The sequence below is a fragment of the Stenella coeruleoalba genome (genome assembly GCF_951394435.1).
Source record: "Stenella coeruleoalba genome assembly, chromosome: 20".
In the NCBI taxonomy this organism is placed as follows: Eukaryota; Metazoa; Chordata; class Mammalia; order Artiodactyla; family Delphinidae; genus Stenella; species Stenella coeruleoalba.
The window spans coordinates 14,392,149-14,410,403 of NC_137166.1; the positions used below are offsets into that span (position 1 = coordinate 14,392,149).

The window sequence follows — 18,255 nt, forward strand, 5'->3', positions numbered from 1 at the left end:
CCCTCACGGGCATTCAGGTCCCACTCACAGGGTGTGGTGGGAGGCAAGCTTGGGGTGCCAGCCTGACATGTTCCCTCATGGTGATAATCCTGGGTGCTTTGGGTGACTCCTTCCTTCCCTGGGTCGGGGGAGGCACAATCTTAAATGCCTCAGTGACCCACCCTCTGCTCTGTGTGGTCTTGACATTTACTCACCCAAAAATCGAGGGCTGGACTGAACAACCTTTGGAAGTTGGCTCTAAGGACTGGTATTACAAGGGTCTATGATGGCCTGACTCGGGCATAAAGGGAGCCCCCCCCCACCTCATTTTAGAGGCTTCTGATATCACTAGAGACAAATTTTTCTCCACCACTCCAAAAAATTAAGTGATCTGATTTCCTTCTGAGGTCCTGGCCGGGGTGGGCATCCGAAACGTTCTGGCATCTCAGACCACTGGAAGGGTGGTGGCCCAGGGTGTTCATCCTAGGATTGAGAGCGAGGGGCATGGGAACCAGAGGGAGGAGCAGGTGGAGGCTCCCTCCATGCTTCTCCCTTCCCTTCCTCACCTCGGCAGGGCGGGCACAAAGGTGACTAAACAGAGGCCCTCGGCCCAGAGTGCTGTGCAGAGGCAGGGGTTAATGGGTATGATAACCAATGAAGTTTTGTTCCCTTGGAGCAAACTGAGAATCTGGGGGTGCAGAGGACTGGGCATGTGACACCTGGATTAGGATGGTGATCTGCCTATGAATTACTAAAGGAGGTGGGTAGATTGTTAAATCTGTAAAATGGGGCTAAGGAGGGGTTGTGTTTCCAATCCCTGGCTGGTACCATAAAACTCCCTTGGGGGAAAGGGCTATAAAAAGATTGCAGCCTCTCTGTATTCTGGGTGACACGCGCACTCCCTAAGGCTTCTCCTGCCAGTTTATCTGCACCAGAGACTTGCATGATTCAAGGAAAGTTATCAAGCGGCCAAGGTTATACCACAGGCCTCCTGCCAGATGAGTCAGCTATAAACAGAGGACTCCACAGTTCTGTTCTCCCCCAGTTCTCACGGGGTCAACCACGAGCGCTCTTGATAACCATGCAAATCCTCACATTTTTCTGAGACTTTGTACTTTTCAAAACACAGTCGCACCTTGAGTCCTGCACAGTGAGGCTGTGGGCAGACCATGATTCTCCTTGTGCAGGTGAGGGAACAGACACAAAGTGTGACTTCTCTGAGGTCATGTAGCGAGGTGATGGCGGCACTGGTTCCTGGCCAGCGCTTAATTCCCCAACTCTGGTTTCTGGACACCTACTTTCCCTCCTGATCCAGCCTCGGAGGTGATGGGCAGTCCCTTTAATACTAGAAAGGGGTCCTATGGCTGGAGCATAGCTAAGCTAGCATGAAGCCAAAGAGTCTTTAAAGACCCCCAGAACCATCGTACCTCTGGTACCATGTGAAAGGGGAGCTAGACTGCTTCTTGGCTCCTTGTCCCCCTCGGCATCCCATCGCCCTCTCTGGTCACCACTTCAGGGAAGTCCCAAGGAGGGACCATGGACCTAACAGAGAAGGAAAGCAAAAAGGATCAGAATACCAGAGATGGCGCAGAAGGCGATTTAGGAAAATGAGGCTAGAGCCAAACTGAAATTCGACTAAAGGACCCAGAATTAAGCTGTGGGTCACTTGCTCTGGACCTTCCGTACCTGTCCCCTTCCGAACTCCCATGGCTGCCAGGGAGCTTCTCCCTCCCCCCCAAGGCGCTCCCTGCCCTGGCTGGGCCTCCTCTTACTAACTCTGGCTTCTGTTTTTATCTTGGGGGTTTTCCCCCGACTCTAAGTGTCCCCCTGCCGCTCACAGAGTTAAAGAGCTCTGGGAGGACTCTCCGCGGCTCACCAGGTCCCTGGGGTGAGCTCTCTGGAGCCCAGTTAGTCCCAGCCACCAAGCAGGGGGAGCACTGACCCACCCCACCTGGACTCCAGTAAACAGAGACTAGGAGTCCGCAGAGAAGCTGGATTCCGAGGACAGTGGGGATGACGCAGGGAATCTGACCCTCCTAACTCAGCCCATTTCTAATGAAGGAGCAGGTGTCTGAAGAGGGGGAAACTGGGACTCAAAGAGGCAACGTTCTTTTCACAAGATCACACAGCAAAGTGAGAGGGTAGGGGGACCCAGGAATCCTCTCCTAGCCCCCCCCACTCCTCCTCAGTGGTCAGCCAAGGTCATGCCCTTGGAAGCGTTCAGGTGTCATCTCTCAAAAGCAGAGGAAGGGAAGACGGCAGCCGAGTGCACCCTATGAGCCAGGTTGGGGCTGGAGCTCTTCCACATAACATCCCCATGCTCTGAGTGACCCTTACATGCCCTACATGACTGAGTCCCCCGTTCTGTTGTTTCCTGGTCACTTCTTGGTCAGAAACGTTCTCACTCTGCAAGATCCAGGCTTCAGAGGGATGCCCAGCTCAGAGCTCACGCTGGCCTCTCTTTGTGGTTCTGACCACACGGCCACCAGGCTCCTATTCTGCTGACGATCAGTACGAGGTCCGTGGGGAGCCAAGTTCTGCCCTTGGCCTTTGCTACCCTTTGGGAGCAACTGCAAGTGTAGGGATATTTCCTCTCCCAGAGGCCAGCAGACATTCACAGGACAACGCAGGGAATCCCACTCACTCCAAGAATCAACCTACATGGATATACTTGTACATGTACATAAAGTTATGTGAACAAGGGGGCCTAGTGTCAAGTTCTTTGGGATACTGAAATTTTAAGAATGTGCTTCCCTAGGGAACAGAAAAATAAATCCTGCTAATCTCTACAGCGGAATATTATGCAACCAATGGGATTGAGATGGGGCTTTTGTACTGACATGGAAAAGTGTCCAAGATGTATTACGGAGATTTTTTTTAATTATGGCAGGACACTATTACAGTATGAGCCCATTTTTACTATTAATGAAACAAGTATGCTGGAAAATATCTGAAAGACAATAATAACAGTGGTCCTCTACAGAGTAGATGACGTAAAATTGAAAGGTATTTTCTTTAACTTTATAAGTAAATTTCTGTAGTGTTTTACAAGAGCATGTGTTTCTTGTGTAATCAGCAAAACAATAAATATTCAAGAAGAAAATAATTTTATGGGCACCCCCCCTCCCCCCAAAAGAAATGCATATATATCTCCAGGTGTGGGAATCTGCCCAGAGTGTTCTAGGCCTTTGTCTGCCTCCAGATGGCCCTAGTGATGCAGGAGGCTCTCAAAGCCTTGCACAGGGACTGACCCTTGTTCCATATGGGTGTGGCCCTGAGGACTTTGAAAATGAATGACAGGAAGGACCACCAAGAACTGAGGAAGGCCCTGTGCAGTCTTCCCTCCTCTCTCCTCCTACACCCAGTAGTAGTAACGGAAGCACCCTCCAAACCCATCCCCCATGGGGGACACTGGCCAGACAGAGAGTGCTCAGGCAGGTTCTCAGGCACTGAGGAGCTTGTGTCCCTGGGAGGGGAAACAGAAGAAAGCTGAACAACAGCGCCTCTCGCAGGTGGAGAGAGGCCTGGGCACCTTGCCCTGGAATTCTAAATGACGAAGTCTTCTGGAATACTGAAGAGAAGACCTCTATGTATAAAATAGATAACTAATGAGAACCTACTGTATAGCACAGGGAACTCTACGCAATGCTCTGTGGTGACCTAAATGGGAAGGAAATCTAAAAGAGAGCGGATATATGTATACATATAACTGATTCACTTTGCTGCACAGCAGAAACTAACACAACAATAAAAATTAATAATAATAAAAGACCTGCCTCAAAAGGGTTAGAGAATATCCGGTATATATTAAGCATTTACACAAATCCTATGGCTGTTACTATGCAATACAGCTGTGCTGTTCATAAGATAATTACAGGATTTATAAAAATGATTGCTTCTTGGAGCATTAAAGGCAAAGGGGTCTGGTGCTGGGAGGGAGCCAAAGTTGTCTGAGGGCAGCTTTCTTTTAACCCTGTCGGCATTTCTCTGTGGGGTCCGTGTGTCCCATTTAGGCCTGATGTCAGGATTTGGGGTTCTCTGGGAGCAGCCTCCTGCCCCACCTGGGGTAAGCCCTAGGAATAAGTACCCCATCCCACCTCCACTTTCACCCCCAAATTCCCCACCTGTTTTGCCAACAGTGCCCTTTGGTGTGGATGTCCGCGGCATGCCAGCTGCGAACATCCTCTGTGAGGCCCTCATGCCCCGTGGCCCAGCCAGCCGATGGGGGACGCAGCTGTGTCTGAGAGCTGGGGCTCCCCAGGGAGGCAGCTGCGGGGGCGTTTTCACAAACAGGACACTTCAGCCTCGCCTCGCCTCGCGTGGGCGGCCACCAGCAATCCCGCGTCCCTGCCCTCGCTCCTTGTTTATTCCCCTTTGACTTCAGTAGTTTCACCACCTGAGCCCCTGGGGGAGGTTTCCGGGGCTAAGGAGACCCCTCAGGGAAATCCCTCCCGATACCCAGGGAGCCAGAATTAACAGAGCAGGCGTGAGACACTTCAAGAACTGCGCCTCTCCGGCTCTGGACCTGGCGGCTGTCCTGGAGGACTGCATCAGATCCCGCCTTTGCCCCGCGGGTCCCAGCTGGAGCCTCTGGCTCTGGCCCTCTCCCCCTCCTCTCTGGCTCTCGGCTGCCTCACCTCCTCTCTAGCCCAATCTGCCCCATCCTTCTGGCCTCCTCCGCACCAGGAACTGGCCCAGCATTAGGCTGCCAGATGTCCACAGGTGCAGGGGACCCAGCCCAGCTCCAGAGCCTCTGTTCCAGAAGCAGCTCTGCCCAGAAACACAGATTAAAAGTCAAGTGTCTAAACATTCATCCAGTAGCTGTTTGCACTGGGTTCCCCCCCCCCCAGGAGCCTCTGGGAGACGTGTGTGTGTGTGTGTGTGTGTGTGTGTGTCTCTCTCTCTCTGACAAAGAGAGAAATCAAAACAAGATAAAGATATGGACAGAGATCGTCCCTGGGGTGAACAGAAGGAAAACAGGCTGTTAGCTGTGGTTCAATTTCTTTCCTCTCAAACTCCTCTGGAACACGAGGTCGATAACACCCGTCTGTTTACCTGGTAGTGTCCTGAAGACCAGCTGGGGCAGGGAGGGGAGAGCTCTTTGTAAATGGTGAGCACCGTGCAAAGTAATATTTATATTGGAGCAGAGCCTGAGGAGGTCAATTTCTTGCCGCAAAGGGTGGCGTTTGTCCCAGAGGAACTCAGGCTGGAGGGTAGAGGGCTATTTGCCCTTCCATAAATTTGAACTCCGGACAGACAGCCAGGAGGTCTGGCTTCATGAATCCTTTCTTGTGCAGGTAACGAGGAGTCTAGAACTGCATAACTCCCCTCCTTGATTTCCTTAAACTCCGCAACACAGAATAATACAGATTGGTGAGCACCACGCCCTAGGGCCGTGCTTCTCGAACTTGAGAGCGCGCGGGAGACTGGTTCAAGCGCGGATTTCTGGGCCTCACTCCTAACAATTCTGATTCAGTTGGGCTGGGGTTGGTCCGAGAATTTGCATCTATAACAAGCTCCCAGGTGATACTGACACCGTCAGGCCGCAACCACTCTTTGAATAGTGCTGGTCTAGGCCCCTCCTGTCTACCATCTCGGGCTTCACACCAACCCCCCACCTCAACCTTGAATGTGAAGCCAAAGGCGCTGTCTCTCTAGGGAGAAGATGCTCACGTTCAAAAGCAGTGGTTCTGCTTTGAGATGTTCATGCTCCTATGTTGTTAAAATGCAGATTCTAGTCAGCAGGTCTGGGGTGGGGCCTGGGATTCTGCCTAACAAGCTCCCAGGTAATTCCAAAGTTCCCGTTCCACAGACCACACTTTGAATGACAAGCCCTCATACTCCAGACCCATCAAATTAAAATCTCCATTTTAATACACTCCCCAGGTAATTCTTGCATACCTTAAAATTTGAGACAGGTCGCACTGAAGCAGTCCTTAATCTTGACTGCACATCAGAATCATCTGACGAGCTTTGAAAGCATGCCCACGAGACACCCTCACCCCATCAATTAAATCAGGAGCTCTGGGGGTAAGGCCCAGGCAGTGGTACACTTTGAAAAGCTTCCCAGGTGATTCTAATACATAGCCTGGGCTGAGAATCAGGACTCTGAGGCTGCAGTCATGATGGCACTCTTTGGGCTGAAGGGTTTACAGCCACGGATTGGTTCGGAAGACCTTAAGAGCACAGAGTATAAAAATGATGCTTTCCATTTATGTGAGAGTTTACATTTTCCAGAATGCTTTCACAGCCTTATCTTGTATGGCTGTCACAATGGTTCTATAAAGTAAAAAAAAAAAAAAAAAAAAAAAAAAAAAAAAAAGCATAGTTATACCCATTTTAGAGATCAAGAAACTGAGGTTTAGAGAGATTGACTTGCTCGACATTGCATGGACAGTCACAGAGCTGGTGGTAGACTTACGACCCTTAATCGGGCTCCTCTTACCTGTTCAACTCTCAGAAAATCTGTATGCACAAATCTCAGTGAGAAACAAGGCCCTTTCCACTGTGAGGCAGGGCATTCTTTGGTCAAAGTTTTCCAAGTGTCTGTGGTCAGATTAATTGTAAAGAAGTGTTGTCTCACTTCAAAATTTGGGGAAACTGAGGCACCATGGTGGTGAAGAATGGTAGCAAGCCCAGAATAAGGACGGATGCAGGGTCCCCGGCTCCTCCCATCCCCCTCCCTAATATTCACAGATTGCAGTTTGATATGGGGAAGTTAGGAATGATGGTTGCTATGGTAACCACATCCTTATCCATGCCCATCCACATGAGATTTGCGTGGTGGCCAGTCACCCCACCCCCCTATATACGGTCATAGAAAAAGCAAACCACTTGCCCAGTGCTGAAGTCCTCCCTGCAAGGAGGTAGGCCAACCTGTCCTCTACTCCCACCTCCTATAATAGGTGCCTCCCGCGTGATGGTTAGGGAGTTGCTCTGAGGGAAGCCAAAGTAGCGAAGACCTTTTCCCCCAGTGCTGGAGGATGCCCCATCTGGGCCCTGCAGCCCCTGCCTGCCTATCTAATCTCTGCTCACCCTCTCCCTTCAACTGGTAGATTCCTGCTATTCTTGTCTGGCTGCCTCACCCCCGTAGACCATTAAATGCTCTTGGGGAACAGGCCCATATCTAAACTTGGCTATAGTTCCCACAACGTTGAACTGTTGTTCAGTTCAAAAAAATAAAGACGGGCTTCCTGGTGGCGCAGTGGTTGAGAGTCCGCCTGCCGATGCAGGGGACACAGGTTCGTGCCCCGGTCCGGGAAGATCCCACATGCCGCGGAGCGGCTGGGCCCGTGAGCCATGGCCGCTGAGCCTGCGCGTCCGGAGCCTGTACTCCGCGATGGGAGAGGCCACAACAGTGAGAGGCCCACGTACAGAAATAAATAAATAAATAAATAAAGGCTTGTGGAATTGAACAACATTTCTGTCCCTTTGCACAGAGCGAGGTGGTACTGTAATTCCCAGCATGGCAAGAGGGGTTTCTTTCCACAGGGGCACTGGGCCCCACTCCCTGCCTTTGCTAGTAGCTGGGGCTTCTCAGCGAGGCCTTCCCTGCCCACCCTGTCCAAGCAGCCCTCATAGATACTTCAGCCACCTCCTAATACACTCACGAAACAGACTCATACTCACTGACTCAGGTGTCCACCCAGCCCTGGCCCGGGCCCAGCTCTGAGGCCTCTGGTACTTCGAACCCCAGCGCATGCTCACAATGTGAGCTCCACCCCTGCCCCCGCCCCCCGGCCCCTCCAACCCCAGCCCCTGCTCCTGGACCCAGAGCTGAGCTCAGCTTCCTGCCTGAGAAATGGAAGAATAGACAGATCACGGCAGGGAGCGACCAGCGAGAGAAAGAGTATTCGTTCCTCCAACTCAGTGGCACTGTCAACTGGACCACTGCCTTTTTGTCTAGAAAGCCCTTCCTCCCTCCTCACTCCCCCTGCTGCAGCTGTCCAGCTCTCCCAAGAAGCTTTCAGAACATCCTAGAAGAAAGATGACCACTCTAGCCTAGGGGAAAAAAGGGAACTCAAGTCTCATCTCTCCCCACCATGCCCACCCCCGGCGTGCAATTACAATCATATCTTTTCCCTGCAGATAAAGATACTTAATTTAGGGGCTTCCCTGGTGGCGCAGTGGTTGGGGGTCCGCCTGCCGATGCAGGGGATGCGGGTTCGTGCCCCGGTCCAGGAAGATCCCACATACCGCGGAGCGGCTAGGCCCGTGAGCCATGGCCGCTGAGCCTGCGCGTCTGGAGCCTGTGCTCCGCAACGGGAGAGGCCGGCCACAACAGTGAGAGACCCGCGTACCGCAAAAAAAAAAACCAAAAAAAAAAACCCTTAATTTATCTCACATGATTCCTCCATACACTATGTATTGTGGCACCTTCTCCACTAGAGGGCGCCACTAGGATTACTCATTCCAAATCTAAATTCTCAGGGGACACTAGTGGGGGAGGCTAGGAAGAACACACACCCCGACTCCCACATCGCCCTCCAGCCTCCCAAAGCCCCCACCAAGGCCAGGCTAAATACTTATTTTTATTCTCTTTTTTTAGTTTGTAACTCCATTTGCCCCTGAAGCAAGCTACCATCTCCCTTTCCTGTTCAAGTCTCTGTGGGAACCTTGCTCACTGCTTTAGATCAGATTTGGAACTTGACTTTTGGTCAGTGGTTTCCAAACCTTGCTATATACATGGAAATTACCTGGGGAGCTTTTTTAAAAATCACGATGCTTAGTTCATACCCCAAACCAATTACATCAGAATGTCTGGGGATGGGAGCCAGACATCCATATTTTTTTTTAAGATTCTAGGAGATTCCCATTCACAGCAGTCTGGGGAGCACTGCCTTAGACCTGTGATTTCCCACCCACAAATGATTCCTCCCGGTCACAGACAGACCAGGGAGCTTGACCATGGACTCAGCTCGCCCTGGTCTCTAGGTCTTTTGGGTTCAGTGGTGAAGAACCTAAAGGACTTCTTACTACGTACGTGATCTTGCAAGTCAGGCCTTGACCTTGGGACCCGGTCCCGATAACAGCACTTTTCACCCAAATTCATTCCCGTTTTTTATACAAGTTCTGGTAATTGAACTCAAACAATAGTAACATTTACACTGCACCCGTAATGGACTTTACATGCAAAAATCCCATTTAATTACCCATTTTGCAGATGACATGGGTTAAATATCTTTCCCAAAGCCATACAGCTCATAAGTACAGCAGAACCAGGATCTGAATCTACCTCCACAGACCTCAGCGCCCCCTCTCTTCATTACTGTGGAGTAGGTTGCCTCCCATATGCCTGATCCCTGTGACCACCTCTCAGGTGCCCCCATCCCTGCTTTTCTCTTGCCACTCTTCCCTTATGCATTAGTTTCCTGGAGCTGCCGTGACAAAGTACGACAAACTGGGTGGCTTAAAACAAAAGCAATTGATCTCTCACAGTTCTGGAGGCTAGAGTCCAAAATCCAGGTGTTGGCAGGGTTGGTTCCAGGTTCTGAGGGGTAATGTGTTCCATGTCCCTCTCCTGGCCTCTGGTAGTTGCGAGCAATTCACAGAGCTCCTTAGCTTGGAGATGCATCACTCCAATCTCTGCCCCTGTCTTCATGTGGCCTTCTTCCCGGTGTGCCTTTGTGTCTCCACTTGGCCTTCTTATAAGGACACCAGTCATTGGATTTAGGGCCCACCCTAATCTAGTATGACCTCATCTTAACTAATTACATATGCAAAGACCCTATTTCCAAATAAGGTCACATCCTGAGTTCCGGGTGGACATGGATTCTGGGGGGACACTCTTTTTTTTTTTATTAGAAAGTCTACTTTATTTATTTATTTATTTTTGGCTGCACTGAGCGGCTCGCGGGATCTTGGTTCCCCAACCAGTGATTGAACCCGTGTCCCCTGCAGTGGAAGTATGGAGTCCGAACTGCTGGACCACAAGGGAAGTCCCTGGGGGACACTCTTCAACTCAGTACACCCTCCTACCCCAAAGACCCAAGTTCTGCCTCTGACCTCATTCGCCCTACTGACCAGGGCTTGCCACCTGCTGACAAATCTCGAGGCTGATGACCTGTTGTCCCCTGTCAGATCTGCAGCTCCTGCTGCCTGCCCAGCTGACTATGGACAGACAGCTCCCAGCTCCCTCTGCCAGCATGGCCCACACGCTGGTCCCTCCCAGTCTCTGACTACTGAATGTATATCACAAAGGCAACACCGTTATTAATCTTGGATCTCTATGGTTGCAAATGGCCAGAGGGCAGGACCCACATCCCTAACAGTCCAGGGCTGGCCCAGACACCTGCTTGACCACTGAGGAGAACAAGTTCTCAATGAAGCCCCCCATTTCCCCACCCCACCCATCCACCATAAGTTTTACTACTTAACTCTGAGGTTCATTGCTTTTTTTCTTTGCTATCTTTGCAGGAAATGGGTATATTGAAGGTAAAGAGCTAGAAAACTTTTTCCAAGAACTGGAGAAGGCAAGAAAAGGCTCTGGCATGGTAAGCCCAGACCCCTCTCCCATTGTTTGGAATTTTCTGTCATCCTGACCATGGCTTTGAGCATTGTCTGTCCTAGGTCATACATTCCATCAGCAGCCTGACATCTCTGGTTTTGACCCTTAGAGTTTTTCTTTTATCTGGAAGGATTTTAAAAATTGAAATACTCCCTTAAAAGAGTACCTTACCTCACTATCTCTGGGTGTCTGGGATTGAGGGGTGTTCATGGGTACCGGGGGTTGATAAACTGCCCAAAACTGCAAACGTTTGTGTCTGCGTCTGTGTGTGTAAGAAGTATTTTTTCCTAGGGAAGAGTCCATAGCCTACCTAATATGCTCAGAGGGGTCATGACTCAGGATTGGAGGCCTAGGGGCTTTCAAGTGCCTTTGTTCAAGACTGGAGTTTCTCAGCCTCGGCACTAATGACATTTGGGGTAGCGACTCTTTGTCATGGGGGGCTGTCCCTGGCATTGTACGATGATTAGCAGCGTCCCTGGCCTCTACCCATGAGATGCTAGTAGCACCCCTCCAAATTGTGACAATCAAAAATGTCTCTGGACATTGCTAAGTGTCCCCTGCAAGGGATGCAGAATCGTCCCCACTAGAGAACCACTGTTCCAGACCAGCCAAGGTTGGAACCTCGGCAAGGACCTAGAGGAAAGTGGAGGATTGCTCCAAACCAGCATCTGAGCCAGATCGGACTGGCTCATGGGTGTAGGTGTCAGACTGCCCTTCATGGCCTGAAGTGACTGCAAATCATGTCCCATGCCCTTAACGGCAGGCACATTGTTTCCCCACGTGCCAACCTGGCATGACTGACTTCACTAAAGCCTTTTGGGGGACCGTCTGAAATATTGAAAAGGTAAGGTGATTGGAGCTAGTCTGTTGTGATTCCCACGTCTGGTTCTCGAATATATGGAGTCAGACCAACTCCGTCCCCGCCAGCTCCTGCGGGTCCTTTGGTCGTGGGGGGGGGGGGGGTGGTCTCTCTACTCTCCCCTGCTGCGTGTCCGTTGGCCAATCCACTGCTTATTAGCAAGTCTTCATGGAGCGCTTTGGGAGATGAGTCACAAATCCACTGGTGAACACCTGATTCAGAGCTTGTCAGCGCGCCCTGGTGAGGAAGATGTCCAGGCGATGGGCTTAAGTGATGGAGGTGATTCATGGGTTTGTTTATCAACAGTCCCCCGTCACCCCTCATTACTAGGATAATGAAGCCCGGATCACAGAAAACACAGGCTTCACAACTGGTTCTGGGATCGTGGGGTAGATGGAGGAATGTGCTTTTACAAAGTGCTTCAAACCTGAAATCCTTCTCTTAGTCATTCCCTTCCTCAGATGGCATCAGGGGTGATTTTCAAGTCTGTCAACAACATTCTCAACTAACATCACCCCGGACTGGATCTCAGAGCAGCTGTTCTGTGGTAGAAAAAACATTGGCCTTGGAAACAAGAGTCATGAGTTCAAATTCTGACGATACTAGCTGGTGACCTCAGGAGAAGTCACGTCATCTCAGCCTCCGTTTGCGTGTAAAATGGACAGGCTACTAACATCATGGGGACTGTTGTGGAAAGCAAACAGGATGGCCACATTTCTGATAAGGGCCTAGGCTCATTCCAGGCACATTTGTAGATGTAACGCAATAAATATTGATAAAAAAAATACATATGGGCAAATTGAGACCAGTCCAAAAGGTAAAAAACAAAAGACTCTAAGAATTGGTAGAATTTTCCTTGGCCCAATCCTAGGAAATACACAACCCAGCAGAAAGCCATTGGAGAAGCGAAGAGGCTTCAGATGCCAAGATGATTCATCACTGATTAGGGATAAAGAAGAGCTCACGAATGCAAACACTTAACAAGCAGCACCCCAAGCGAAGAGAAGCTCTGAGAACTTCAAGAGGACCTTAGACTTAACTTAGGCTGTGATGGTGCAATAGAACTTTTGAAGCTCTTTGCCTTTTTAGTAGTCACATTCATCTAGTGGACTATTTAAATGACCCCTCAACTATACAGACTTTCTGGTCACATTCTTCCTAGCCTAAAATCAGAGTGAAAAGCACTGTAGAATTTCCAGTTAGTCTTTAAAGAAGAAAATGAGCGATCACCTTTGCTCTGGTGGAATGTCTAGAACTTATTGGGGGCCCCTGCAATAGGTTGGGCTTATTAGAAGCTGCCTCAATGAAATGTTGGGGCCTGAGTTCTCACATCTGAGTGATGCAAATAAGTCCTCACCCTTCTGGTAGACTTATGGTTTAATCCATCTCAAAGGCAGACGGGCATGTTTACTTATGTGGCACAGAGCACATCCATATGTTCTGTTTCCCTTTGAAAATAATGTGATTGAGCCTCAAAGAAGAGAACACTTAGGGCTTCCCTGGTGGCGCAGTGGTTAAGAGTCGCCTGCCAATGCAGGAGACATGGGTCTGAGCCCTGGTCCAGGAGGATCCCACGTGCTGTGGAGCAACTAAGCCCGTGCGCCACAGGTACTGAGCCTGCGCTCTAGAGCCCGCAAGCCACAACTACTGAGCCCACGTGCCACAACTACTGAAGCCCGTGCTCCTGGGGCCTGTGCTCCACAGCAGGAGAGGCCACTGCAATGGGAGGCCCATGCACCGTGGCAAAGAGCGGCCCCCCGCTCGCTGCAACTGGAGAGGGCTCGCACACAGCAACGAAGACCCAACGCAGACATTAATAAATAAATAATATATTTTTAAAAAGAGAGAGAACACTTAGATTTGGAGGAACCCTAAAAAGGGAAAGGGGGCGGCCCTGATTACTCAGAGCATTGGTTCAACCTGGTTCCATGCCTGCATATTTGGGGTGCAGAATGATTCCCCACCATTGCTGCACCAAGAGGGTGAGAGATCCACGGTTCGCAGGGGACCCAGCAGCAAAATCGGCGCCCTTTGTCTTTCTGCAGATGTCGAAGAGTGACAACCTTGGGGAGAAGATGAAGGAATTCATGCAGAAGTATGACAAGAACGCAGATGGGAAAATCGAGATGGCAGAGGTGAGTCCTAGTATCCTGCTAAGAGCTACACGGGAAGGGCCGTCGGTTGCCTGTGCCTCTCCCTCGCACAGGAGTCCTTCTAGGGATCCAAGTGAGGTGGTGGTCTTGAAGCCCCACCACCCCTCCCAGCACTTAGGCTGATGAAAGAGAACAGATGGAGCTTTTCCTTTGACTCACAAGGAACGAGGAAGCAACACACATTGGCCTAAGACAGGGATGAAGACTTTTAATGCTCTCAGGGTCCAACGGGTACTATAAATGTGTGATGAGCTCAGTTTAAGACAGAAGAGAGGGTGAAGTTTGCAGAACGGGAGAGTTCATGCCCCACCTAAAGGCATCCAAAGGGGTGTGTGTGTGTGTGTGTGTGTGTGTGTGTGTGTGTATAATTTATATATGTAGCATGTATAATTTATATATATTAATATATACACACACACACATTCATACGTGTGTATTGATGTGCATAGATATATACATATTGTTAAAAGATAAACTGAGGCATGTTAAAAATTTTAAGAGCTTATTGGAGCAAAAATCAATTCAAACGGGCCAGCGCCGAACCTAAAATAGTTAGGAACACTCTACCAATGGGAGCTATGGGAAAGACGTGTATATGGAAGAGCCAGTTACAAAGCAAGGAAATTGTTTGGCCGCATCCTTCAGGAAAGCCTAGTTGGCTGCTCTGGCTGTGTGTTTAGACTTTGGTTTGCTAACGTAGGCTACTAAGGCATTAACGCTACCTCAGTCTAATGGCCTCCTTGTTTAACAATTTATATATACACACATACACTTATACAGACACATCTACATGTGCCTGTGTGTGCAGGCCTAACCAGACACCTCTGGAAATCTGTCTGCAACCCATGGTCAAGTGGTCCAGAATGATGACAGCAGCACATAAAGGAGGGCAGAACTCCTCCCGGGGGGAACTGGTTGCCATGGTGCCTTAGGTCAGGGCCCTGGAAGGAGAGACTGAGACAGAGATTCGTGGGTAGGATTTCAAGAGAAGGGAGGAGAGAGCAACAGGAAAGGGCAGAGCAAGAAGCTAAGCAAGCGCATGGTCTCAGCTGGAGCCTCATCTTGGCCTGATCTCATGGGGGGCTCTGGAGTGTGGATTGCGCCACGGGGTTGGCCCCACCTTGAAGCAAGGGGTAGGATGGCCCTTTGCACCCCTATGTCAATCAGGCGTTGGATGCAAGCTGCCCCCTCCAGGATGGGGGTCAGAGGGGAGGATGGCTGGGGCAGATTGGTGGAGGGCAGTTCTCCTGCAGGGGGCAGCAATGAGCCACTAGCGGTCATCCTTCACAGCAGCTGAGGGATGGGCTACCAGCCCAGTTAACGGTGATCTGTGAAAAGCACCAAGACCATCCCTATAGATGCCTAAACTGCAGGCCTCAGAACATCCTGACTCAAATGGGCTTAAACCAGGGGTTGGCAGACTTTTTCTGTAAAGTTCCAGACTATGGTCAGTGTTTTAGGGTTTGCAAGCTGTAAACCCTGCCTTCAACAACTCTGCCCTGTGGCACAGAACAACCACAAACACTATGTAAATGAAAGGGCCCTGCCATGTTCCAATACAAGTTTATTTACAGAAACAGGCATTGAGCCAGATTTGGCTCATGGGCCATAATATACTGACTCTTAGCTTAAACTATGAGAGGCTCCTAATGAGAAAGGCCATGAGAAGGACTCCTGGTGAAGAAGACAAGGTCTCCAGCCCTGCTTCTCGGCAGTTCTCTTGGTTCTGTTCTCCACCCCTAAAACAGCTTCATCCTCAGGCTGGTAGCAAGCTGGCTAGAGCAGTTCCAGGCATCACATCCAGATGCAGAAGGGGTCCATCTCATTTGGTCCCTGATAAGAATAAGGAAACCTTTCCCAGGGGTACCCGCAGTAGACCGCCCCTCACATTTCATTGGCCAGGAGTAGGTCACATGTCTAGCCATAAGCCAATCACTGGCCAGGGAAATGGGATTATCACATCTAGCTGAGACTAATTAGGATTTGCCTGTGACTCAAGCATGCTGGGAGCAGAGAAGAGGGGAAGGCCATTGAGGGGGGGAGAGGGGCAGCCAACAGTGTTTGCGGCACAAGAGTACTTGCAGTTTTTTAAAAATCGGATTTGTTGTGGTATAATTTACATATAACAAGCAGTACTGATTTGAAGTGTAAAATTCCATGAGTTTAGACAGTTATATACAGCCATGTAGTCACCACCACAATCAAAATACGGCATCTCCATCACCCCCAAAATGTTCCTCTGTCTGGTCAGGCCCTCCTGCACTCAGATTAGTTTGCATTTTCTAGAATTATATATGTGGAACCATCTAGTAAGTATTGAGTCTGGATACTCGCGTTTTAAAGTGGCACCACTTTCTGTCCCTCCAGCTGCTCATACCTGAAGGTTTGGGGGTGACCCAGAAGCGCTTCTCAGAACACCCTTCTTCCCCTTTGAAGGGCTGTCAGCCCCTGTTCTCAAGAAAGGAAGCAAAATGGAGCAAAATGTGACTCCCATGCTGCCTTGCCACTGGCTGGTTTCCATCCTTCCTGCATGAAAGTCTGTTTGCTTCCTGGCAGGGCTCTCCGTAATGCTACTGTTGCTCTCTGATCCCCACAGCTGGCGCAGATCTTGCCGACCGAGGAGAACTTCCTTCTGTGCTTCAGGCAGCATGTGGGCTCCAGCACCGAGTTTATGGAGGTGAGACCAAGGCGCTGCCTTCTCTTTTGTACATCGGGGCCTGCCTTTCTCTCGTGTTCAGAGCCAGGCCCACCCAATGCCTGGGAATGGTCCCTGGAAGACACTAAACCCCTTTTGAGTAGCTCAACTACTCAAAATGTGGTCCATGGACCAGGAGCATCAATGTCGCCACCACCTGGGTGCTTGTTAGAAACACAGAGTCCCGGGCTTCGCTGATGGTGCAGTGGTTGAGAGTCCGCCTGCCGAGGCAGGGGACACCGGTTCGTGTCCCAGTCCGGGAAGATCCCACATGCCGCAGAGCGGCTAGGCCCGTGAGCCATGGCCGCTGAGCCTGCGCGTCCGGAGCCTGTGCTCCGCAATGGGAGAGGCCACAACAGTGAGAGGCCCGCGTACCGCAAAAAAAAAAAAAAAAGAAATGCAGAGTCCCTGACCCACTGAATCAGAATCTACATTTTAGCAAGATCCCCAGGTGACGTGTGTGCACGTTAAAGTGTGGGGAATAAGGTGAGAGGTAAGCTTGGGTAAAGTACCTTTGGAAAATAATGTGTACACACCACTTCCCATTTGGGTATTTGCCATAGATATTTGCATATTACAAGCTCTGAGAAATCCTGCAGTAAAGAGACCTGTTTCACTTGGTTTGCCTCCAGAATCTTTCATAGTTCCTTCTCACTCAATAGCATTAGTGTTCCTGGAATTCAGAGTTCCAAGGAGCATTCTTGAGAAGGATGGATTTAGGTACCATTCTAAAACTGGAAAAGCCCAGTGAGAATTCCAGTTTCCAGTATCTTCCAGGTTTGGTGTTTGACTGTGGTCTGGGGCTTCACTGTCCATCTTTAAAATAGATGTTGCCATCTTTGCAGTAGCAATTCTTTGAGATCCTCATGGGAAATAGGACATCCAAACTCAAGTGTCTTTTGAGTAATATGCAATTGACAGATTGAACCATGTGAAATTGCTCATATTTAACCATTCTTTATTTACAAAAATTGGAAATTCCATGCGGTTTAACCAAATGTATTACTAATCCTGATGTCCGGCGAACTACCAGTTATTTTTGCTATTTTTCTGGGGCTCTGCACCCTAGCCATTCAATGTACGTGTCCCTCAAGGTGAAATTCAACCCATACCACCCACACACACACGCACACACAGTGCCTGCTGTGATAAATAATGACTAGCCTTCAACACAACTCCAGTCGCCATTTGTCATGTTAAATCCACTTCTAGCCACCGGTAATCCCCTGTCCCTGATTCACTGCTGAAACATGACTGGAGAGCTAGTCCAGAAACACACATGGCAGTGAGTTCCCCATATAGATAGAAAGTCAGTTAGAAATAATGGATTCTTAGGGCAGAAGACTCATTTTTTGAAGTGGTAGCTTGCCTAAGCATCAGATATGGATTTAATTTTATTGTGCTTTAAAGGATTTTCTCCAGTTTTTTCACGATGGCAAAATTCCATAAGCTGGTCATTGACAGGCTGGATTCTGTTCTTAGTTCCCCCCTTGCCTGTCTAGGAGGAAAAGTCCGCCTATACATAGAACTTGTCAGGGTGCTGCTTTCGTGAGTGTCTGTTTTTCTGTCTGTAGAAAAGGGAGCGTTTATACTTGATTACTCCTTTCCTGATAGGGAGGCGGCCAGAGATTGGCCTCCCTTCCACCTATGATCAGGAGAATGGGGATGACAGCTTGCAGGGGGCAGAGATGCTTAAAGAGGAGGGGAAGGAAACCCTCTCTCTCTAAATCATCAGTGGTTTCTCTCTGTGTAGTTGACATGGTTCCATATTTTACCTGCCTTTATCCTTTAAGCCCCAGCATAACTACTGAGCCAACGCCACCCCCATCCCACAGGTTTCCTGGGACCCCATCATCCTACAGGACCATCCCCTCCTGGGGTTGTCCATTCATTCCATCATTATCAGCTGGAAACATGAAATGGCCCCTCTGTAGCCCTGAAAGGTTTGTGCTGCCAGGTGCTTCCATCCCACTGCTCATCCCAACATTTTAATTTCTAACGTAAGTGACACCTCAGGATTTCTTCGAGATTTCACAAAGCCCAGGTTTCTTGAACTCTTTTC

The 18,255-nt window shown here is 49.7% G+C and overlaps 1 protein-coding gene and 1 long non-coding RNA gene across 3 annotated transcripts in view; one reads left to right on the forward strand and one right to left on the reverse strand.

The window, feature by feature from the left end:
- Window positions 1–18,255, reverse strand: part of LOC307178823 — a 96,987-nt gene that overhangs the window by 49,792 nt on the left and 28,940 nt on the right. The window contains exon 1 of one of the 2 annotated variants that reach the window (XR_013825285.1): window positions 1,407–3,028. The exons of the other annotated variant lie outside the window; for it this stretch is intronic. This is a non-coding gene — a long non-coding RNA (uncharacterized lncRNA). Of the gene's footprint in view, window positions 1–1,406; window positions 3,029–18,255 lie in introns of those variants that run through there. 2 annotated transcript variants of the gene reach the window in all.
- The window catches only part of CALB2 (calbindin 2), a 29,368-nt gene that overhangs the window by 963 nt on the left and 10,150 nt on the right, over window positions 1–18,255 (forward strand). The window contains exons 2-4 of the mRNA XM_079907368.1: window positions 10,396–10,472; window positions 13,391–13,480; window positions 16,095–16,175. Of these exons, the coding sequence (XP_079763494.1) occupies window positions 10,396–10,472; window positions 13,391–13,480; window positions 16,095–16,175 (248 nt within the window). The remainder of the gene's footprint in view (window positions 1–10,395; window positions 10,473–13,390; window positions 13,481–16,094; window positions 16,176–18,255) is intronic.